This window comes from Anomaloglossus baeobatrachus, chromosome 1 (assembly GCF_048569485.1).
Source record: "Anomaloglossus baeobatrachus isolate aAnoBae1 chromosome 1, aAnoBae1.hap1, whole genome shotgun sequence".
NCBI lineage: Eukaryota > Metazoa > Chordata > Amphibia > Anura > Aromobatidae > Anomaloglossus > Anomaloglossus baeobatrachus.
In genome coordinates this window covers 288,550,292-288,569,746 of record NC_134353.1, presented here as the reverse complement: position 1 = coordinate 288,569,746, position 19,455 = coordinate 288,550,292, and the positions used below count along the sequence as shown (strand labels likewise).

Sequence of the window (19,455 nt, the reverse complement as noted above, 5' to 3'; positions counted from 1 at the left end):
TGTGTGGGAGGTTGCGGGGAGAGTACGGGTGCGGGAGAATGTGTGGGAGGGTGCAGGGAAGGGGGGCGGGGACTCCACGCACTGTACAGCCCAGTAGGGCGGCAACATGCTGTTCTAGATTTGCATGTCAACATGCTCCTGCCCATGTTGACATGAAATGACCCAGAAGCAGCAAAATCGCGGCAGGAGCGGTCACATGACCACTCTGACCTGGGGGAGAGGGGCTGACAGCAGGGCAGGTAAGTGCTCACTATCTACTTACCTGCCCCAATGTAGCCCAATAGGGTAATAATAAAAAAAAGTCAAAATAAGCCGGATAACCCCTTTAATTATTCAAGGCTATATATCATTTGTGAATCGGTGTTTGATGAGGGTAGTAGTAGATTAGTATTCCTTATATACAATGCTGCTCCACCCATTTAAGCTCTCAGGTTGGTTCATAACACAATGAATTATAAAAAAAAGAAAGAAAAAACTAATAGATGAAGGAGGTATAAAACAACAAACATTTATTAAGGACAAGCAACATGCTTCAAAATCGATCTGATTTGTTGCTCAGGCATATTGTATAATTGAATATACAGAATACCAAAAGGTGGATGTCCTATCCCTGAGACCTGTGCTCCCCTTGAACTGATCGTAGGAATTAATAATAGCACTCTGGAGAAAATGTACATTGTAGTTTCCTGGCATTCCAAGCACAATGGTACAGTCATAATATGTTTCCACAAAACAGAAAATACATCTACCATTAGCATGCCTTAAAGGGGTTGTTCAGGACTTTAACAATGATGATTTATCCTCAGGCTCCCTAATCAAATCACTAGGGAGCGGCTGTGCAGTACCGTGCAGCAGCAACTATTTAGTTGACGGAGCTGTGTAGCTCTACAACTGAGTTGTTCCGGTCGGCGGTGACACTGGAAACAGATGATCAGCAGATGTTCTGGGCAGAGCACCCCCACTAATCAGATACTGATGAACTATCCTGAGGATAGGACATCAATTCTAAAGTCTTGGACAACCATTTTAAAGAAAATTTATTTGGTAAATCCCTAAGATACCAAAATGTTCTGAGAAATAGATTCAGAAAGGGTCCTGTCTTAGGTGAACATTTTAGTATTACTACATTATTCTTCTAGTTTTCTTTCAAAAACAAACCAAATAACAAAAACGAGACATATTTTAGCTAAAACAAAGGTAAATGTCAAGGGATGAAAGTATAAAAAAATCATATACAATCTAAGCAAAACAGAAGATAAATGTCAAAAGATGAAGAATATAAAATGATATACAATTTATGCAAATGCAACGGCAAATGTCAAAAGATGAAAGTATAAAACAAATAATATACAATATAAAAATATCAAAAAAGTTTTGAAAAATGTTATGGTTTTAGTTCTGAAAAGCTGGTATTTTAGCATTTTGCCTAAATGGCAGCATACAATCAGTGCAAAAGTTTACTTTCATCATGGAATATAGTGGAATTATCGCTACAGGTATTTAATTGTAGTCGATTGGCAATATCTTCAACATTCGATCGATTCCATTTGGTTTGATGCCATCCTTTTTGAATCTTATGAAATAGAAAACAAAAATAGTGTCACTGTTTTTACAACATGTTATAGTAGACTTCAGATATACACAATGTACAAGTTCTGCCTGTGGCATTATTTAGAGTGCCCCTATAATTAAAGCAAACAAACAAACAAAGTTTTTGACATATAATAGTGAAATGTAAGTTTTGATTGGTGGTGGTCCATGTGTTAAGTCCCACATGGACCGGTAAAACTAAGGCGCAGAAACATTGAGCATTGAAATACTGCCGTTTTAATTGGTTCATCTAGAAGAGCAGAGTAGGCGGTATGAGGATTCAGAGAATTTTTAAGAATCAATACATTGCTTGCTGTATTTTCTAAAGATACAGAGAGGAGCCTCTTCACAAGATTGCTTCTGTCACATATATTTATATAATGACATTAACACTTAAAATGTACAGTGTTAATAAATTCGTTCAATAAGGAAAGTTTGCCTTGTACTATTGTCTTTAGAAGTGGTGACGAAACAGTGTTGCTATTTCACTCTGTAGTCCTTAATATGTTTGTATTATTGAATGTAGTGTTCTTTTATTTTAGGCAGTTTTCAAAAATTAAAATTACTGTATATAACCAAGAAGGAAAAGTTATGGAGTCTTGAAAATCACAGGATCGATAGACATGTTAATGATGTTCAACTGATGAAAACATGGAAACAAAATGTTCAAGACATCTCAATTTATTCATTATATAGTATGTGCACCACACAGAAGAATACATGCAGTTACACAGCTTAGTATACAATCAATGACATTATTAATAGTTGTGTGAGGAATGTTTTGCCTTGTTGAATACACTTTGGCATGTAATTCATCAAGATCCACTGCTGGCAGCTCTCTTTGCAACTGATGACCAATGACCTCCTACATGTGCTCAATGGTAGACAAGTCTGGAGACCACTCAGGCCACGGTTGAACATCTAGACTATGCAGGCTGCTCACAGTAGCACTAGCCAACATATGGACTGGCATTATAGAGTTTGAAAAAAATGCTCCAGGGACACTTTCACTTTCCTTAGACAACCTTTAATAACATCATTGATAGCATGACAAGGTGCGTGATGCTCATACTCAATACTTGATATATTGAGATGTTTTGAAAGCTTTGTTTCCATATTTTCATCATTTGCATGTTAGTAACATGTCTATCGTTATTGTGGTTTTCATAATGCCCTCACTTTTCCATCCTGGTGTTGCAATGTTGAGGAGTGTATTTTCACCAGCTATACAGTGATGGCATTCTGTTTAATTAGGGGGGGCTATTACTTAATTAAATATCTGTGTAAAAGATGCAAGATTCTTAACGCTGATGGTTTCTTACTACAACAGGAGGTAAAATTCTAAAGAAGTGACTATATTTATCACAGTTTAGTATGTATTAATATATCTTTTCCATTCATCTGATTTCCTTTCTAGTGAAACTATCAAGTCCACCCCTGCTTTGCTTCCCAAGGGAACAGAAAAATCAAATTGCACTTAATTTTAATATACCTGGTATTAGCCTAGCAGGCAGCAAATATTTAATATCAGAAAAGAGTGTTTAAATATTTAGGCAATGCTTGCCAAAAGCATATGAAGACACTGACGTTGGAAACTCGCAGACACTTACCGGAATACGGAGTAGCCGTTTTTACAGAAAGCAATTTAACACTTTCTTTAGTTTGAGCAGATCTATTAAAGTAAAAAAAATATGTAAGTTTCTTGTAAAGTCATTTTAAAAGTCACTTTAAAAAAAGAACTAAATAATTAGAATGAAATAAAAGCTAATAACTATATAGACCTATGTTAATAACTAGAATTAAGGTCTAGGTTCTGTGACATCTGAGTCATCAAAGTTCTGTCATCAAATGACATCCTGGAAGGGAAGAACTGTCTGTCATAAACAATAATGCAGCTAATGGCCCTTAATACAAAATAAGTTGGTCAAACATGTTAGTTTCCATTGGCCCAGCCTTCAAATGGTCCGCCAACTTGATCTGATAATGATTAACCCCTTCAGCCCCCGGGCACTTTCCGTTTTTGCGTTTTTGTTTTTTGCTCCTTTTCTTCCGAGAGCCGTAACTTTTTTATTATTCCGTCAATCTTGCCATATGAGGGCTTGTTTTTTGCGGGACGAGTTGTACTTTTAAATGAAACCATAGGTTTTTCCATATATTGTACTGGAAAACAGCAAAAAAATTCCAAGTGTGGAAAAACTGCAAAAAAAGTGTGATCGCACAATAGTTTTTGGGATGTTTTATTCACCCTATTCACTATATGGTAAAACTGATGAATCTATGTGATGCCTCAGGTCGGTGCGAGTTTGTAAACACCAAACATGTATAGGTTTACTTGTATCTAAGGGGTTAAAATAAATTCACAAGTTTGTCCAATAAAAGTGGCATACGTTTTGCGCCATTTTACGAAACACGTAGCGTTCTCATTTTTCGGGATCTATGGCTCAGTGATGGCTTATTTTTTGCGTCTCGAGCTAACATTTTTAATGGTACCATTTTTGCGCAGATGCTACGTTTTGATCGCCTGTTATTGCATTTTGCGTAAAACATGCAGCGACCAAAAAACGTAATTTTGGCGTTTGGATTTTTTTGCCACTACGCCGTTTACCAATCAGATTAATTAATTTTATATTTTCATAGATCGGGCATTTCTGAACGCGGCGATACCAAATATGTGTATATTTATTTATTTTTTTAATCCTTTAATTTTCAATGGGGTGAAAGGGGGGTGATTTGAACTTTTAGTTTTTTTTGTTTTTTTTTGTTTTTTTTTTTACTTTTTTTATTTTACTAGTCCCCCTAGGGGGCTATAGCGATCAGCAATCCGATCGCTGTTATCTATCTGCTGATCACAGCTATACAGCTGTAAACAGCAGATTCAGTCACTTCCGGTTTCCCTCTGCTCCGTGCCGAGGAAAAACGAAAGTGAAACTTCATAGCTGCAGGCGTCATCACATGACCCTGGGCTACGGTGGCAACCACCGAACGTCACGTGATCACTCACGTGACTTCCGGTGGGGGAGGCGGTAAGTAAAAAACATGGCCGCGCGCATATAGATCTCGCTGCCAGACTTTGGCAGCGAGATTTAAGGGGTTAAATGTTGCGAGTGGAAGCGATTCCACTCGCAACATGCAGGCACACATGTCAGCTATTGAAAACAGTTGATATGTGTGCCGACCGCCGCCTGCCCGCGGCAGGGGGCGGGGCTTAACGGGACACGATCCTTGACAGATAGATCCGTCCAAGGTCGTGAAGGGGTTAAATACATGATCCTTTTTACTTCAATGAAGGTTGAAACAGTCATTAACTGAAACAGAAACACCTGTGTAGGAGGCTCAAAACTTGGTGGGTGACAGACAAACACTGATACAAAGGTGAAGTTTGGAAGACAGTTTAATGTCACTGATCCCCATTGCAATACTAAGCACCACAACAAAACAGTAGTTAGTAGTATACTGCATATGAAAGGGGTTTCCCAGATAAAGATTTAAATGCAGACTGGCATTTCAAGATGTTCTGTTCAGGGTCTTTTGAAGAAACATTTATGTGGTTGAAAACTAACACTGTACATTACCCTGAAAACACCATCCCCACTGTCAGACATAATGGTGGCAGTATCATGCTGTGGAGATACTTTTCTTCAGCAGGGACAGGGAACCTGGTCAGCGTGAATAGAGCCAAATCCAGGGAAATATTGGAGGAATATTAGAAGCTGCAAAAGACTTGAGACTGTGCCATAGATTTACCTTCCAGCAGGACAACAACCTTAAACATACTGCCAGGGCTACTATAGAAAAGTTTAGATCAAAATATATTTATGTGTTTGATTGGCCCAAATGTTCAAAGCTGGTAGAGACATACACCAAAAGACTTTCAATAGTAATTAATGCAAAAGGTGGTCATACAAACTATTGTCTCAAATGTGTTGAATACTAGTGCACGTCACTGATTCCAGATTTATATATTTATTAAATATTTAGAAAACCATATATCATTTCCTTTACACGTCAATTTTTGTATTAATGTTTTTATGTCACAAAAATTCAAAGTGAAATAGATGTAAGTTTGTGGGTGTAATGTGAAAAAAGTAGAGTAGAGTAGAGATATAAATCCTTTTTCAAGGCACTGTATACATGCATAATAATTATTTGTATGTGTATATTTGTGTGGAATGTGAATATTCATGTCTCTGCTTATTTTATATAATCCCTTTTTGGGCCCAATACATCAAAGCTTGTACGCCAGTAGTCTGACTTAACATGCTTTGAACGTTGCATCACTTTGGAGAAACTTGAGGCTGCACTAAAATTAAGCAACTTAGGAAGTTCTCACTCCCTTTTTCGCCCAACTCCGACAAAGGACACAGTGTTGGGGTGGAATGGTGGTGTGGCGACTGCTGCTAGTCAAATTCATGACAAGCTGTAGCATTTGCTATTCCACAAGCCTTATTATAGCAGGGGCTGTAGTTATATTTGTGTTGAGGCACACACAGAGATGTCTGCCATTCATCCAGCATTCCTGATTCATGGTTAAGGAGCATCTGACCCCAAAGCACATCCTCATCAAAACCGGCATGAACAATGCCCAGGGGTACAAGGGCTATTTACTGTATGTGTCCAACCCTGATCACTACTATAGTGAGGCTAATGATGAAAGCTGATCTATTCCTGTAAGCTAGGGAAAGTGATGACATAAACTCTAAACATAATTGTAATGTTAATGAAACATTATACAAAATGACTCTTCGCTCCACCATCACATACATATTAAACTATAAGAGCCACTGACATTTGTGATGTTCATAGAACAGGACAGATGGTTCAGAAAGACATTCACTGCTGGCTTGTTTTCAATTACTACTACATATTAATATAATTTTGGTAATGAGATACTTACACTTTTATTTCACTATTCTCAGCAACTAAAAGAGAAAATATTGTCAGAAATTATTATCTCATTATCTGGTAAAACTTAAGATCAAATACAGGAGAACCTATAAATATATTAAAATAATATATTTACACTAATTATTTAGGGCCGGACTGGCCATCTGGCATTTCTGGCAATTACTAGAAGAGCCGGTCCCTGTACTGGGTCGCTCAATCTATCATCACCGCCACTCTCTCTTCAGCAGCATGCATGCCAGGCAGCAATAGTTTGCCTTGCACACATGATCGTGCTACTCTGCAAAGCTGAAATCAGCAGGACCATGAGGTAGGCACACTGTGCTGTTCTGTGTTGCCCCTTGGTCTTGCTAATTTCAGTTGTGTAGTGCAATTGTGTGCTGATAAGTTAGCGAGCGGGTTTGAGCACATCTTGAGAGAACAATTGTGAAAGGTGGTGGGGGGTACTTTATTAAGAGGGTCAATGTGTGTGTGTGGGGGGGTATATTGGAGGGTAGCAGCATAGGATGGGATATTTTGCAGAGGGCAGCATGAGGCAAATATTATGAAGAGGGGAATACTATCGAGAGGGGCAATGTAGGGGGATATTATGGAGAGAAGCAGCATGGGGGAAATATTATGAAGAGGGGCAGTGTGGGGTGATATTTTGAAGAGGGGCAGTGTGAGGGGGTATATTTTGCAAAAGGGCAGTGTGTGTGTGTGTGTGTGTGTTGGTAGGAGTTTATTTTGTGAAGGGAGCATGGCAATTATTTATTCAAGGGCACAGTATGGGAGACATTTATATTTATGAGGCAGTATAATGATACTTTTATTTTTAAGGGTACCATGTTGGGAATTGCTGCTTAAGGCCTTGTGTGCACTGGGAAATGGAATTTTCTTGAGAAAATTCAGCATGCTCTCAAAGATTACCGCACCCGCGGTAAAAAACCGCGGGAAACCGCACCCGAAAACCGCATGCGGTTTGCCGCGGTTTGCTGCAGTTTTACCGCGGTATTATTTGCGGTATTGCCGCGGTTTTGCCGCGTGCGGGTTGGGATGTGCTTTATTGCATTCAATGCAATAAAGCACATTGAAAAAAAAAAAAAAAATCATTTAATTCTGAGATAGTAGATAGACAGAAGAATAGATAGAGGGATAGATAGACAGACAGACAGAGGGATAGATAGATAGATGACAGATCGCTGCATTTCCCACGGTCGGCAGTGAGTTCACATTACCGGCCGTGGGAAATGACCGGTAATTACCTCTGCTGTCTGCTGCTTTCATTCAGCGCTGTGTCTGTGACAGTCACGGCTGGATGGAAGCAGCGCAGGACCTGTGGATTACGCCGGAGCGGTGGATTACGCCGGAGCTTTGGTGCGGGAGGGGTTAATAAAATGGTGAACGAGGCTTGTTTGTTTTATTTAAAATAAAGGATTTTTCGGTGTCTGTGTTTTTTTCACTTTACTTACGGGTTGATCATGTCAGCTGTCACATAGACGCTGCCATGATCAAGCCTGGAGTTAATGGCGGTGGTCCCCCACCATCATTAACCCCTTGTATTACCTTGCTGCCACTGCTACACGGTGGCAAGAAGAGCCGAGGACACTCCGGTAGTGCCGCATAATGCATGCGACAGTGCCGGGGCAGCTGCGGCTGATATTCTCGGCTGCCGGAGGGGGAGTGAGGCGGGGGACATTAACCCTGCCCCTCTCCCTCCCCAGCCTGAGAATACCGGGCCGCCGCTGTGTGCTTACCTCGGCTGGAAGGTAAATATGCAGCGGAGCCCACGTTCTTTGTTTTCTATATTTCTGTTTTCTTTCTATGTGTGTTCTATGTGTCTATGTCTATGTGTTCTAGGTCTGTGATGTGTTCTGTGTCTGCGATGTGTGTGTTTACTCTCTGCTCTGCTTCCTCTTCCTGTAATTACATCACTTCCCTACAAAACCGCAGACAAGCGATGTACATTACCGGAGGTAAACCGCGAAATACCGCAGGGAATAACGCAGGAAAACGCAGTGAACCGCACAGAATTTGCTGCCTGCATTATTCCCTGCGGGATTTCATGATTAACATTGGAGTCAATGGAGTGAAATCCCGCAGCGATGTGCGGAAAAGAAGTGACATGCACTTGTTTTTGCTGCGGGATTCCCGCAGCAAAACATGCAGCTGTCAAATTCCGCCCAGTGCGCACAGGATTTTTTTTCTCCATAGGATTTGCTGGTGATTCACTGCAGAGATGTTATGAACATTTTCTGCAGCGAAACATGCAGCAAATCCACGGAAAATCCGCGGCAAAATCCGGTAAGTGCGCACATAGCCTTAGAAGAAGAAGAAGAGGAAAGTCTGCAAAGATGAGCTCTTGTGCATGAAATCTCTTCATAGCGTCTGTACTTCATGGAGACAAAAGGAATGGGAACAATCAGAGAAGATGTCACTTGAATATAAAGTGGAACCTTGCTTAATGAGTTACCAAGTTAGCGAGTATTTTGCCTAACGAGCAAAGCTTGCTGTAAATTTGTAACTCGGTTTACGAGTAAGCTTTGCTGTACGAGCAAAATACTCACCGCACACACTTCCGGTTCCGTACATCCACCGTGCTCTAACCCACACTTGCAGTCCACACAAATGCACACAAGCACGTGCAAAACACACACAAACAAACACGCACGCACACACATATAGTATTATGCTCACCTTACCTTCCGTTCCATTGCCGGCCTCATGGTTCTTGTAGTTCGCCGGTACATGGCGACGAGAGAGGAATCCTCGTGGTGAACTACAAGAACCATGAGGCCGGCGATGGAATGGAAGGTAAGGTGAGCATAATATGTGTACCTTCCGTTCCATCACCGGCCTCCTGGGTCCTGCAGTTCGCCGGTATAGGATGTGTATCGGCATACGGCAAGCATCGCGACGAGGCAGGAACTTCCCCTGTCAGCCGCTACTCAAAGGCAGCGCGCTGGCCAATCAGAGGCAAGCGGCTCCTGCCTTTGACGTCAGCGCTCTGGCAGCGGAAGTTCCTCCCTCATCGTGATGGTTACCCGATACACATCCCGTACCAGTGGATAGCAAGTCACAGGAGACCGGCGATGGAACGGAAGGTAAGGTATGCTTAATATGTGTGTGTGTGTTTGTGCGTGTTTGTACATGTGTAGAATGGCACAATAGGGGACCAGGATGGGACATTTAACAAATTGTGGAACAAATTGTCTGCATTGCAATGATTTCCTATGGGAAATCTTGCTTTGCTGAATGAGTGACTTGGTTAACAAGCACACTCCCAGAACGGATTGTTCTCGTTAACCAAGGTTCCACTGTAAATGTTTATTTGTCATACTGCCTACGTCTCATTAGTACTGAGGTTCCTGTATGGTCAGCAGTCTGATGACTACTTTTAACAACAACTCTCACTATCTCTTTACCATTGTTAAAGACATACTGGGAGTTGTAGATACATGGGTAGAGATGAGTGGACCCAAGGAAGTTTGGTTTGGCGGGTACAGCCAGACTTTAGATAAAGTTTGGTTTAGGACTCGGACCTGAACCCCAATGGAAGTCACAAATTTTGCAGTTAAGGTATCTAATCACTTCCGGTGGAGGGTGGGTGGGGTTTTTTCATTCTTTGGGGGTGCACACTACATTGGATCAAACTGCTGTTACCCCCAGTGCGAGCCGTTCAGACACTGTAGCGGCTAGCACTGGGCTGAGCACTGAGTGTACCCAAGCACAGCGATAATTGCGTGAGTGTGTTCATATGCAAAGCCCCCAAACTCCAAATTCAAACTCTATTTTTTGTAAAGTCTGTGTTTAGTACGAACACCAAACATCAAACCTCAGGTTTGCTCATCTATATTGATTAATGATTTATTCATGTACTGATGGTGTTTCTGGAGCTGCATTTATGTACTGATAGTAGTTCTGGTGCTGCATTCCTGTACTGATGGTAGATTTGATCTTGCACACTTTAAAAATCCAAAACAAGCTTCATATCTATCTTAAAGCCCTGTGCGCACACTGCGTTTTTTTACTTGCATTTGCCGCAGTTTTTGCTGCAGAAAAGGTGCGTTTTTTGTTCAGAACCTTTCTGCAGTCCTTCTCTAGCAAAATCTATGGGAAAACCAAAATGCTGTGTGCACACAGCATTTTTTTTCCTGTAGGTTTTGCTGCAGAATTTCTGCAGCTTTTCTGCCGCAAAAAAGAAGTAGCATGTCACTTCTTTCCCGCAGGTAGTTGCATTTTTGCATTAAAGTTAAAAAACCACAGGGACCATGTTACGGTTGCTGTGGCTCTGGAGACTATGTCCGGATTTCTGGCTACTGCACATGGGCAAGCGCTGGAAACTAAGTCCTATCTTGGATCCATTGCACATGTGCGGGTGACATCATCGCTGACACAAGGTCACATGTCTCTGACACCTTCTAAGCTAATTGGCCACTGGTCATGTGCTTGTGACACGTGGTCACATGTCTCTGACACCTTCTATGCCGATTGGTCGCCGGTCATGTGCTTCTGACGCTTTGCTCGGTGATAGGCCAGCATGACGTCATTGCTGTCATTCTGGCAGCGGATTGGCTCTGGTGTCCTCCATCTTGGATGAGGCACAGAGTCTATATAAGACCCTGATGCACGCCGCCCGGCGCTCAGTCCTCTTGGTTCATGCATGAGGGTAGACGCCCTGTGCACGTCCCTCTAGGCATCTCTCTGTCTATGTTAGGTGAGTGCTACCGGCAGGGTAGCGTTCTTATACCTTACAGCTTCGGCTGCAGTCCGTATCGTTACCTCTTAGTGGAGCGGACATAGGCAGGTGCCTGAGGCACATGGTCCAGCTGGGCCTTGTGATTCTACTCGTAGGTGGACGTTGCCGCTAGGGTAACGTTCCTTATACTGCGTCTGGCAGTTGTTCGTATCCTCGCACACTAGGGGAGCGAACAGAGGTAGGAGCTTTGTGTGGCTTATTGTGCTGTCCATCTCTTTTGCACCACTAGAAGAGCAGACCTAGGCAGGTGCCATATCTAGTGGTTCGTGTCCTCGCACACTAGTGGAGCGAACGCAGGTAGGAGCTTTGTGCGGCTTACGCTGCTGTCCGTCTCTTTTGCACCACTAGAAGAGTGGACCTAGGCAGGTGCCATATCTAGGGGTTCGTGTTCTCGCATACTAGTGGAGCGAACGCAGGTAGGAGCTTTGTGCGGCTTATGCTGCTGTCCGTCTCCTGGCACCACTAGAGGAACGGACCTAGGTAGGTGCCATTTCACACTCACTGCTTTTGTCTCTGTGATCTTTAACAGAGACCATTCCACACACCCTCCAAGTAAGGGAGGAATTGCTTTATTTTCTAATTATATTCCTCTGAGTTTAACAGAGGTATTGCACTCTGCACTTGTGCTATTATTTTCTACAGTGGCACACTTATATACCCCTTATCCTCTGCCATAGTCTGCAGCAGAGTCTTTGCACGGTGGACCCTGACTGTCTGACATTCCTTTAGGTATTATTATCAGACAGCCCCCCGTAACAGACTAACCCATGGAAAAACCGCGGCAAAATTGTGGGTGCAGATTTTTCTTAAGAAAAGCAAATTTCCCAGTGCGCACAGACCCTAAAATTTAAAAAAATCCTCAAAATGTACAGGTTCTGCTCCAAAAACGTAAATTAGCAAATGTTCACATTTATCTCTCCAATTGTCCCTCAAATATTCAAAACTTGGTTCTAATGATGTATTAATGTACTGATGGTGGTTCTGGTGATGTATTCATGTAAGTACCCCTTACATGAGGCTGGCTTCTCACCTCTTGATGTCTGATGTATCCTTTTGTTATAGAAAATATACAAACTGCTATTGTGCCTGATGTCTATATTTGTTTGTATCTTTGACATCACGTCAGCATAGTTACATAGTTACATAGATGCATTAGTCTGATTGCAAGCATGACTGCAATGATGGCAATACATTACACCTGTCAGTTTTACACTGACAGGTTGTGTGTTAGACCCTGGTTTTGGCTGGGTTTAAAAGGCCTCCGTACATGGCAGACCTAGAGGTCATTGTTCAACCTCCGGCTACAATTACAACCCACAGCTCCCCGTGATTATGTCATCAGGGTGCTGGAGGGTTGTGAGGAGGAGCCCTCTCCCTCTCACAAACTTCTTTATGCAGCGATTGCTATTGAGTGCAGTATATGTAAAAAAGCAAAGAGCTAACATCATCGGGACCTGCTCCAATCAGGTTCTTATGAAGTCTTCAGTCAGAACTAGCATTCTGCACCAGAACCCCGCTGTTTTCAGGACTCTGGGGGAGCTGATCCCAGCCTGAACACTGACCGTAGAAAATCATTATCACTGCACAAAGTCCAGCAGAAGCTGACATTTATCTACAATGGGTGCTTGGGAACAGGTTAAGAGAGCTTTGCATAAATGAATTCTCACAAACCTCAATGAACCTAAGCAAATTTGTAAAGAAGTGGGGGCCAAAATTAATCCAGAATAATGTAAAAAACTGCTAGACATACAGAAAGCAATTCCTTTAAATCATTGCTACTAAGGGTATGTGCCCACGATCAGTGTTTGCAGCTGCAGCGTGTTTCAGCTGTGTCCAAAATGCTGTGTTCTACAGTACAAACACAGTGAATGGGATGTAAAAAAATCCCATGCCTACTGTGCGTGTACAGCCCGCTGCGAAAACTTACCTGTGGTGCACATGTCAATTCTTTGTAGCGGAGTCGCAAGCGTCCTCAGTAGGGAGAACACAAACGAGAGACAGCAGCGCTCCGAACCCTGAGCACGAACAGCTGCGGTCTCCTGCTTTCTCCAGTGGAGGAGACTTTCGGCTCCGCAGGTCAGGACCCACCGCATTGTGGGCATGTACCCTTAAAGTGGTTCCACATGTTTTTGACTCAAGGGGTGTACTTAATTTTTCATACTGCTTACCTATTACCTATTTTGTCCTAATTTTTTTTATAAATAAGCAGCTTGGCTTGTTCAGATTGGCTTTTGTGTTTTTGTGTTTAAGGATAAACTCAGCATTGCTTAAAGGGGTATTCCCATCTGCAAGATGCTATCCCAATATGTAGCAGGTCTAATAATAATAATAATAATAATAATATTAGGGCGGCACGGTGGCTCAGTGGTTAGCACTGCAGTCTTGCAGAGCTTGGGTCCTTGGTTCAAATCCCACCAAGGACACCATCTGCAAGGAGTTTGTATGTTCTCCCCGTGTTTGCGTGGGTTTCCTCCAGGTTCTCCGGTTTCCTCCCACACTCCCAATGACATACAGATAGGGATTCTAGATTGTGAACCCCAATGTGGACAGTATTGTCAATGTATGTAAAGCGCTGTGGAATTAATAGCGCTATATAAATAAATAAAATTATTAAAGTAAATTTTGCATTTCATTTAGAAATCGCGGTCCCAGAGTCTGGAGGAACAGGGAGAGGCCACAATCCAAGCTGCTTGAGGCCTAGTGTGAAGTTTCCACAATCAGTGATGGTTTGGGGAGCCATGTCATCTGCTGGTGTAGGTCCACTGTGTTTTATCAAGACCAAAGTTACCGCCGCTGTCTGCCAGGAAATTTTAGAGCACTTCATGCTTCACTCTGTTGACAAGCTTTTGGAGAAGGAAATTTCATTTTCCAGGAAGACTTGGCACCTGTCCACACTGCCAAAAGTACCACTACATGGTTTAATAACCACAGTATCACTGTACTTGATTGACCAGCAAACTCGCCTGACCTAAACCCCATAGAGAATCTATTGGGTATTGTAAAGAGGAAGATGAGACGCCAGACCCAACAATGTTGACAAGCTGAAGACTGCTATCAAAGCAACCTGGGCTTCCATAACACCTCAGCAGTGCCACAGGTTGATCGCTTCCATGCTATGCCGCATTGATGTAGTAATTCATGCAAAAGGAACCCCGACCAAGTATTGAGTGCATTTACTGTACAGACTTTTTAGCAGGCGCCAACATTTCTGAGTGTAAAATCATTTTTTCAGTTGGTCTGATATAATATTCTAATTTTCTGAGATAATGACTTTTGGGTTTTCATTGGTTGTAACCCATAATCATCAACATTAACAGAAATAAACACATGAAATAGATCACTCTGTGTGTAATGACTCTATATAATATATGCATTTCACTTTTTGTATTGAATTTCTGAAATTAACTTTTTGATGATATTTTAGTTTATTGAGATGCACTTGTAACTAATCAGGAGAACTGCGCTACATTTCGAATTGGAGGTATTTCATAATATTATTATTATTGTTATTACACCTACTACTTATTGGGATTGGATCATGGAGATAGTAATACACCTTTAACCCCTTCACGATGGCAAATTTTGCGCTTTTCGGGTTTTTTCCGCCATTCTTCTTACGAGAGACGTAACATTTTTATTTTTCAGTCAATATAATCATGTGAGGGCTCATTTTTTGCAGAATGAGCTGTACTTGTAAATTAAATTATAAGTTTTACCATATAGTGTACTGAAAAACGGCCAAAAAATTCCAAATCCAGAAAAATTGCAAAAAAAGGGCGATAGCACTATTGTTTTTGATATATTTTATTCACTGTGTTAACTATATGGTAAAACTGATGTGTGGGTATGATGCCTGAGGTTGGTGCGAGTTTGTAGACACCAAACATGTATAGGTTTACTTTTATCTAAGAGGTTAAAAAAAAATCAAAAGTTTGTCCGAAAAAAGTGGCGTACGTTTTATGCCATATTCCGTGACCCCTAGTGTTATCATTTTTCAGGATCCCTGGCTCAGTTATGGCTTATTTTTTGCGCCTCAGGCTGACATTTTTAACGGTACCATTTTCGCGCAGATGCTATGTTTTGATCGCGTGCTATTGCCTTTATCACAAAATTTGTGGTGACCAAAAAACGTAATTTAATTGGCGTTTGGATTTTTTTTGCCGCTTTGTCATTTACCGATCAGATTAATTGTTTTATATTTTGATAGATCGGACATTTCTGAATGCGGCAATACCAAATGTGTGTATATTTTTTTAACCCTTTAATTTACAGTAAATTAAATTTGAACTTTTTAGGTGTTTTTTTAATTTTTAAAACTTTTTTTACTTTTTTTTTTTTACTAGGTCCCCTAGGAGACTATATGAATCAGCTGTCTGATTGCTCTGCCATATCTGCTGATTACAGCTACACAGCTGTGAACAGCAGATATGCTCCTAACCTGTCTCACCCAACTCTCGGCTGTGAGGCAGGAAGTGAGTCCTGTGAGCCAAAGGAGTCATCTTATGACTCTGTGCTACCCTGACAACTACCGAAAGTCACGCAATCACATCACGTGACTTCCGGTATTCGCCGGTGAGTAACATTATAGCGCAATCGCTATTATAATGGTGCTGTCACATATTGACAACGCCATTTATTGGGATAAAAGGCACGAGCGGATAAGGATACCGCTCGTGCTTGGTAGGCACACATCTCAGCTGTAAAAATCAGCTGAGATGTGCGCCGATCGCTGCAAGCTGCTTGCATCAGACCGCGGGCAGTAACACTATGACCGATAGGACGGAAGATTACTGCCTGCGGTCGTTAAGGGGTTAAGTCAATGTATGGCAATTATAATTGCCTAAACCAGCAAAGACAGAAGAGCATTATTGGGTAATTCTCTTATTTACTGAAGAAGTAGTGCTTTCTAGATAGCTCCTTAATGTTTGACAGTTTTATTTCCTAGCTTTAATAATAAATGATGCTTAGACCACCTATTTCTCCCATTATACAGTTAGGCCCAGAAATATTTGGACAGTGACACAATTTTCGCGAGTTGGGCTCTGCACGCCACCACATTGGATTTGAAATGAAACCTCTACAACAGAATTCAAGTGCAGATTGTAACGTTTAATTTGAAGGTTTGAACAAAAATATCTGATAGAAATTGTAGGAATTGTACACATTTCTTTACAAACACTCCACATTTTAGGAGGTCAAAAGTAATTGGACAAATAAACCAAACCCAAACAAAATATTTTTATTTTCAATATTTTGTTGCGAATCCTTTGGAGGCAATCACTGCCTTAAGTCTGGAACCCGTGGACATCACAAAACGCTGGGTTTCCTCCTTCTTAATGCTTTGCCAGGCCTTTACAGCCTTAGTCTTCAGGTCTTGCTTGTTTGTGGGTCTTTCCGTTTTAAGTCTGGATTTGAGCAAGTGAAATGCATGCTCAATTAGGTTAAGATCTGGTGATTGGCTTGGCCATTGCAGAATGTTCCACTTTTTTGCACTCATGAACTCCTGGGTAGCTTTGGCTGTATGCTTGGGGTCATTGTCTATCTGTACTATGAAACGCCGTCCGATCAACTTTGCGGCATTTGGCTGAATCTGGGCTGAAAGTATATCCCGGTACACTTCAGAATTCATCCGGCTACTCTTGTCTGCTGTTATGTCATCAATAAACACAAGTGACCCAGTGCCATTGAAAGCCATGCATGCCCATGCCATCACGTTGCCTCCACCATGTTTTACAGAGGATGTGGTGTGCCTTGGATCATGTGCCGTTCCCTTTCTTCTCCAAACTTTTTTCTTCCCATCATTCTGGTACAGGTTGATCTTTGTCTCATCTGTCCATAGAATACTTTTCCAGAACTGAGCTGGCTTCATGAGGTGTTTTTCAGCAAATTTATCTCTGGCCTGTCTATTTTTGGAATTGATGAATGGTTTGCATCTAGATGTGAACCCTTTGTATTTACTTTCATGGAGTCTTCTCTTTACTGTTGACTTAGAGACAGATACACCTACTTCACCGAGAGTGTTCTGGACTTCAGTTGATGTTGTGAACGGGTTCTTCTTCACCAAAGAAAGTATGCGGCGATCATCCACCACTGTTGTCATCCGTGGACGCCCAGGCCTTTTTGAGTTCCCAAGCTCACCAGTCAATTCCTTTTTTCTCAGAATGTACCAGACTGTTGATTTTGCTACTCCAAGCATGTCTGCTATCTCTCTGATGGATTTTTTCTTTTTTTTCAGCCTCAGGATGTTCTGCTTCACCTCAATTGAGAGTTCCTTAGACCGCATGTTGTCTGGTCACAGCAACAGCTTCCAAATGCAAAACCACACACCTGTAATCAACCCCAGACCTTTTAACTACTTCATTGATTACAGGTTAACGAGGGAGACGCCTTCAGAGTTAATTGCAGCCCTTAGAGTCCCTTGTCCAATTACTTTTGGTCCCTTGAAAAAGAGGAGGCTATGCATTACAGAGCTATGATTCCTAAACCCTTTCTCCGATTTGGATGTGAAAACTCTCATATTGCAGCTGGGAGTGTGCACTTTCAGCCCATATTATATATATAATTGTATTTCTGAACATGTTTTTGTAAACAGCTAAAATAACAAAACTTGTGTCACTGCCCAAATATTTCTGGACCTAACTGTATTTGAATTCAGCCTTCAAGCTAAAAATATTGACAACTTTTTAAAACGCAATTGTGAATTACAACTACTGTTAGATATACAGTATTTGTGTAGTTATCTGGAGTAGGTGTACAATTCATTGAATGCATGAAGTCAATTATTTAGCGTTTAAATATACAGCATAATCCTATTTAAATATACAATACACCTCCATTTTTTGACAGTTTTAAAAGGCTATCCTCACCTGGTGGCTTTTTCTGGCACATCTTGTACAGGAATATTAAGACAACAAAAACCACTGCAGCTAGTACACAGCCTACTCCTATAATAATTCCTGCAAGGAAAAAAATGGTAAAGAGTATTTTTACTAAATTACTAGCAAATAAATCTACCCATGCTATAACTCTTGGCAAAGTATACATTTTGGTATGTACTTAAAAGACAATTTCCAATATTTTTTTTTTTTTAAATGTTGGTATAACTTTGCGCAGCCATACATAGTATGTTTTATCCTACATAGCTGCTCTTGTCCGGCCAGAACCATCAGCAGAATACAGACTGCCATTGATACAATAATTTATCACCTAGTTTTATTTACAGCACTAGTCTAGATTTTATTAACCATGTTCAACTCTGACCTGTATTGTCTATCTTCAATGGGTGGCACCAGCTAAATTATCCAGTGTCAGTAATCATATGAACATCCTCACTATTTATCTTTTTATATTCACCAAACACCCTATCAGGTATTTATACTTATTATACATTACTAATATCAATTTTTATACTGTCCCTTATTTTCATGTGGTTATTTCATGTGATTATATCATTTTCATTCATACTTTTAATATCTTATACCATTTTTACCCGGTGATACTCCAATCTTTATCCGATCTAGTTGCTGAAATCAGCACTACATATTATATCCTATAGACATGCTTCATCTCATCAGGTATTTTTCTTATCACCATCGGTAACATTCGGATTCCTGTGGTTAATACTAATTTTAATTTATTCATTATTTTTAGGACATTTTCCTGAATATCGCTAATCTATCAGGCCTCCAAAAGCAAATACACAGACACTCAAAAGACCAGTACTGGTAGGTTTCCCCCACTCCTTTCCCCCCCTTTTAGGAAGCACCACAGTGTGGAGCTTACTGTCAACCCACATACTAACCTACTTACCTTGGTTTACAGGTTCCTACATAAAGGTGAAACATCAAAAGTTGTACTCTCCTCCTCTTGTCATTTTCACAAATTCTAAATTTTCCTCCTCAATGTGTTAATAACCACCAGGTAATTAGTATTTAATCCAGATCCTTAATATTCCTATTATCAGTTTACCTGTAGTCATTCCTGTCATTTTGTATTCCTAAGAGGTCCCAAGTGTCCCCTTCTGTCCTTAAGGTCCTCACCAGGACCCTCTCAACAACACCTCCACACAGAGGTTTTTTGTTTTGTTTTTAGCTATAATTTTAAACCTTGTGTTTTATCTTAAATTATTATACAATAAATCAGTTTACATTTTACTAATTCCCTGCTGTGTCTCCATATTTGTTTACCTGAATTTAGGTCTACCTATTCACTCCCTTTTCCCATTC

At 41.0% G+C, this 19,455-nt stretch overlaps 1 protein-coding gene across 2 annotated transcripts in view; it reads right to left on the bottom strand.

Moving 5' to 3' along the window:
- Positions 1-488: 488 nt before the first annotated feature.
- Positions 489-19,455, bottom strand: part of EMCN (endomucin) — a 216,931-nt gene continuing 197,964 nt past the window's right edge. Inside the window, exons 9-12 of one of the 2 annotated variants that reach the window (XM_075336840.1) lie at positions 18,097-18,186; positions 6,485-6,509; positions 3,201-3,262; positions 489-1,573 (exon numbers count right to left, since the gene is read on the bottom strand). In XM_075336840.1, coding sequence (XP_075192955.1) covers positions 1,527-1,573; positions 3,201-3,262; positions 6,485-6,509; positions 18,097-18,186 — 224 coding nt within the window. In that variant the 3' untranslated portion in view covers positions 489-1,526. The remainder of the gene's footprint in view (positions 1,574-3,200; positions 3,263-6,484; positions 6,510-18,096; positions 18,187-19,455) is intronic. The other variant, XM_075336850.1, reaches the window with a different exon arrangement.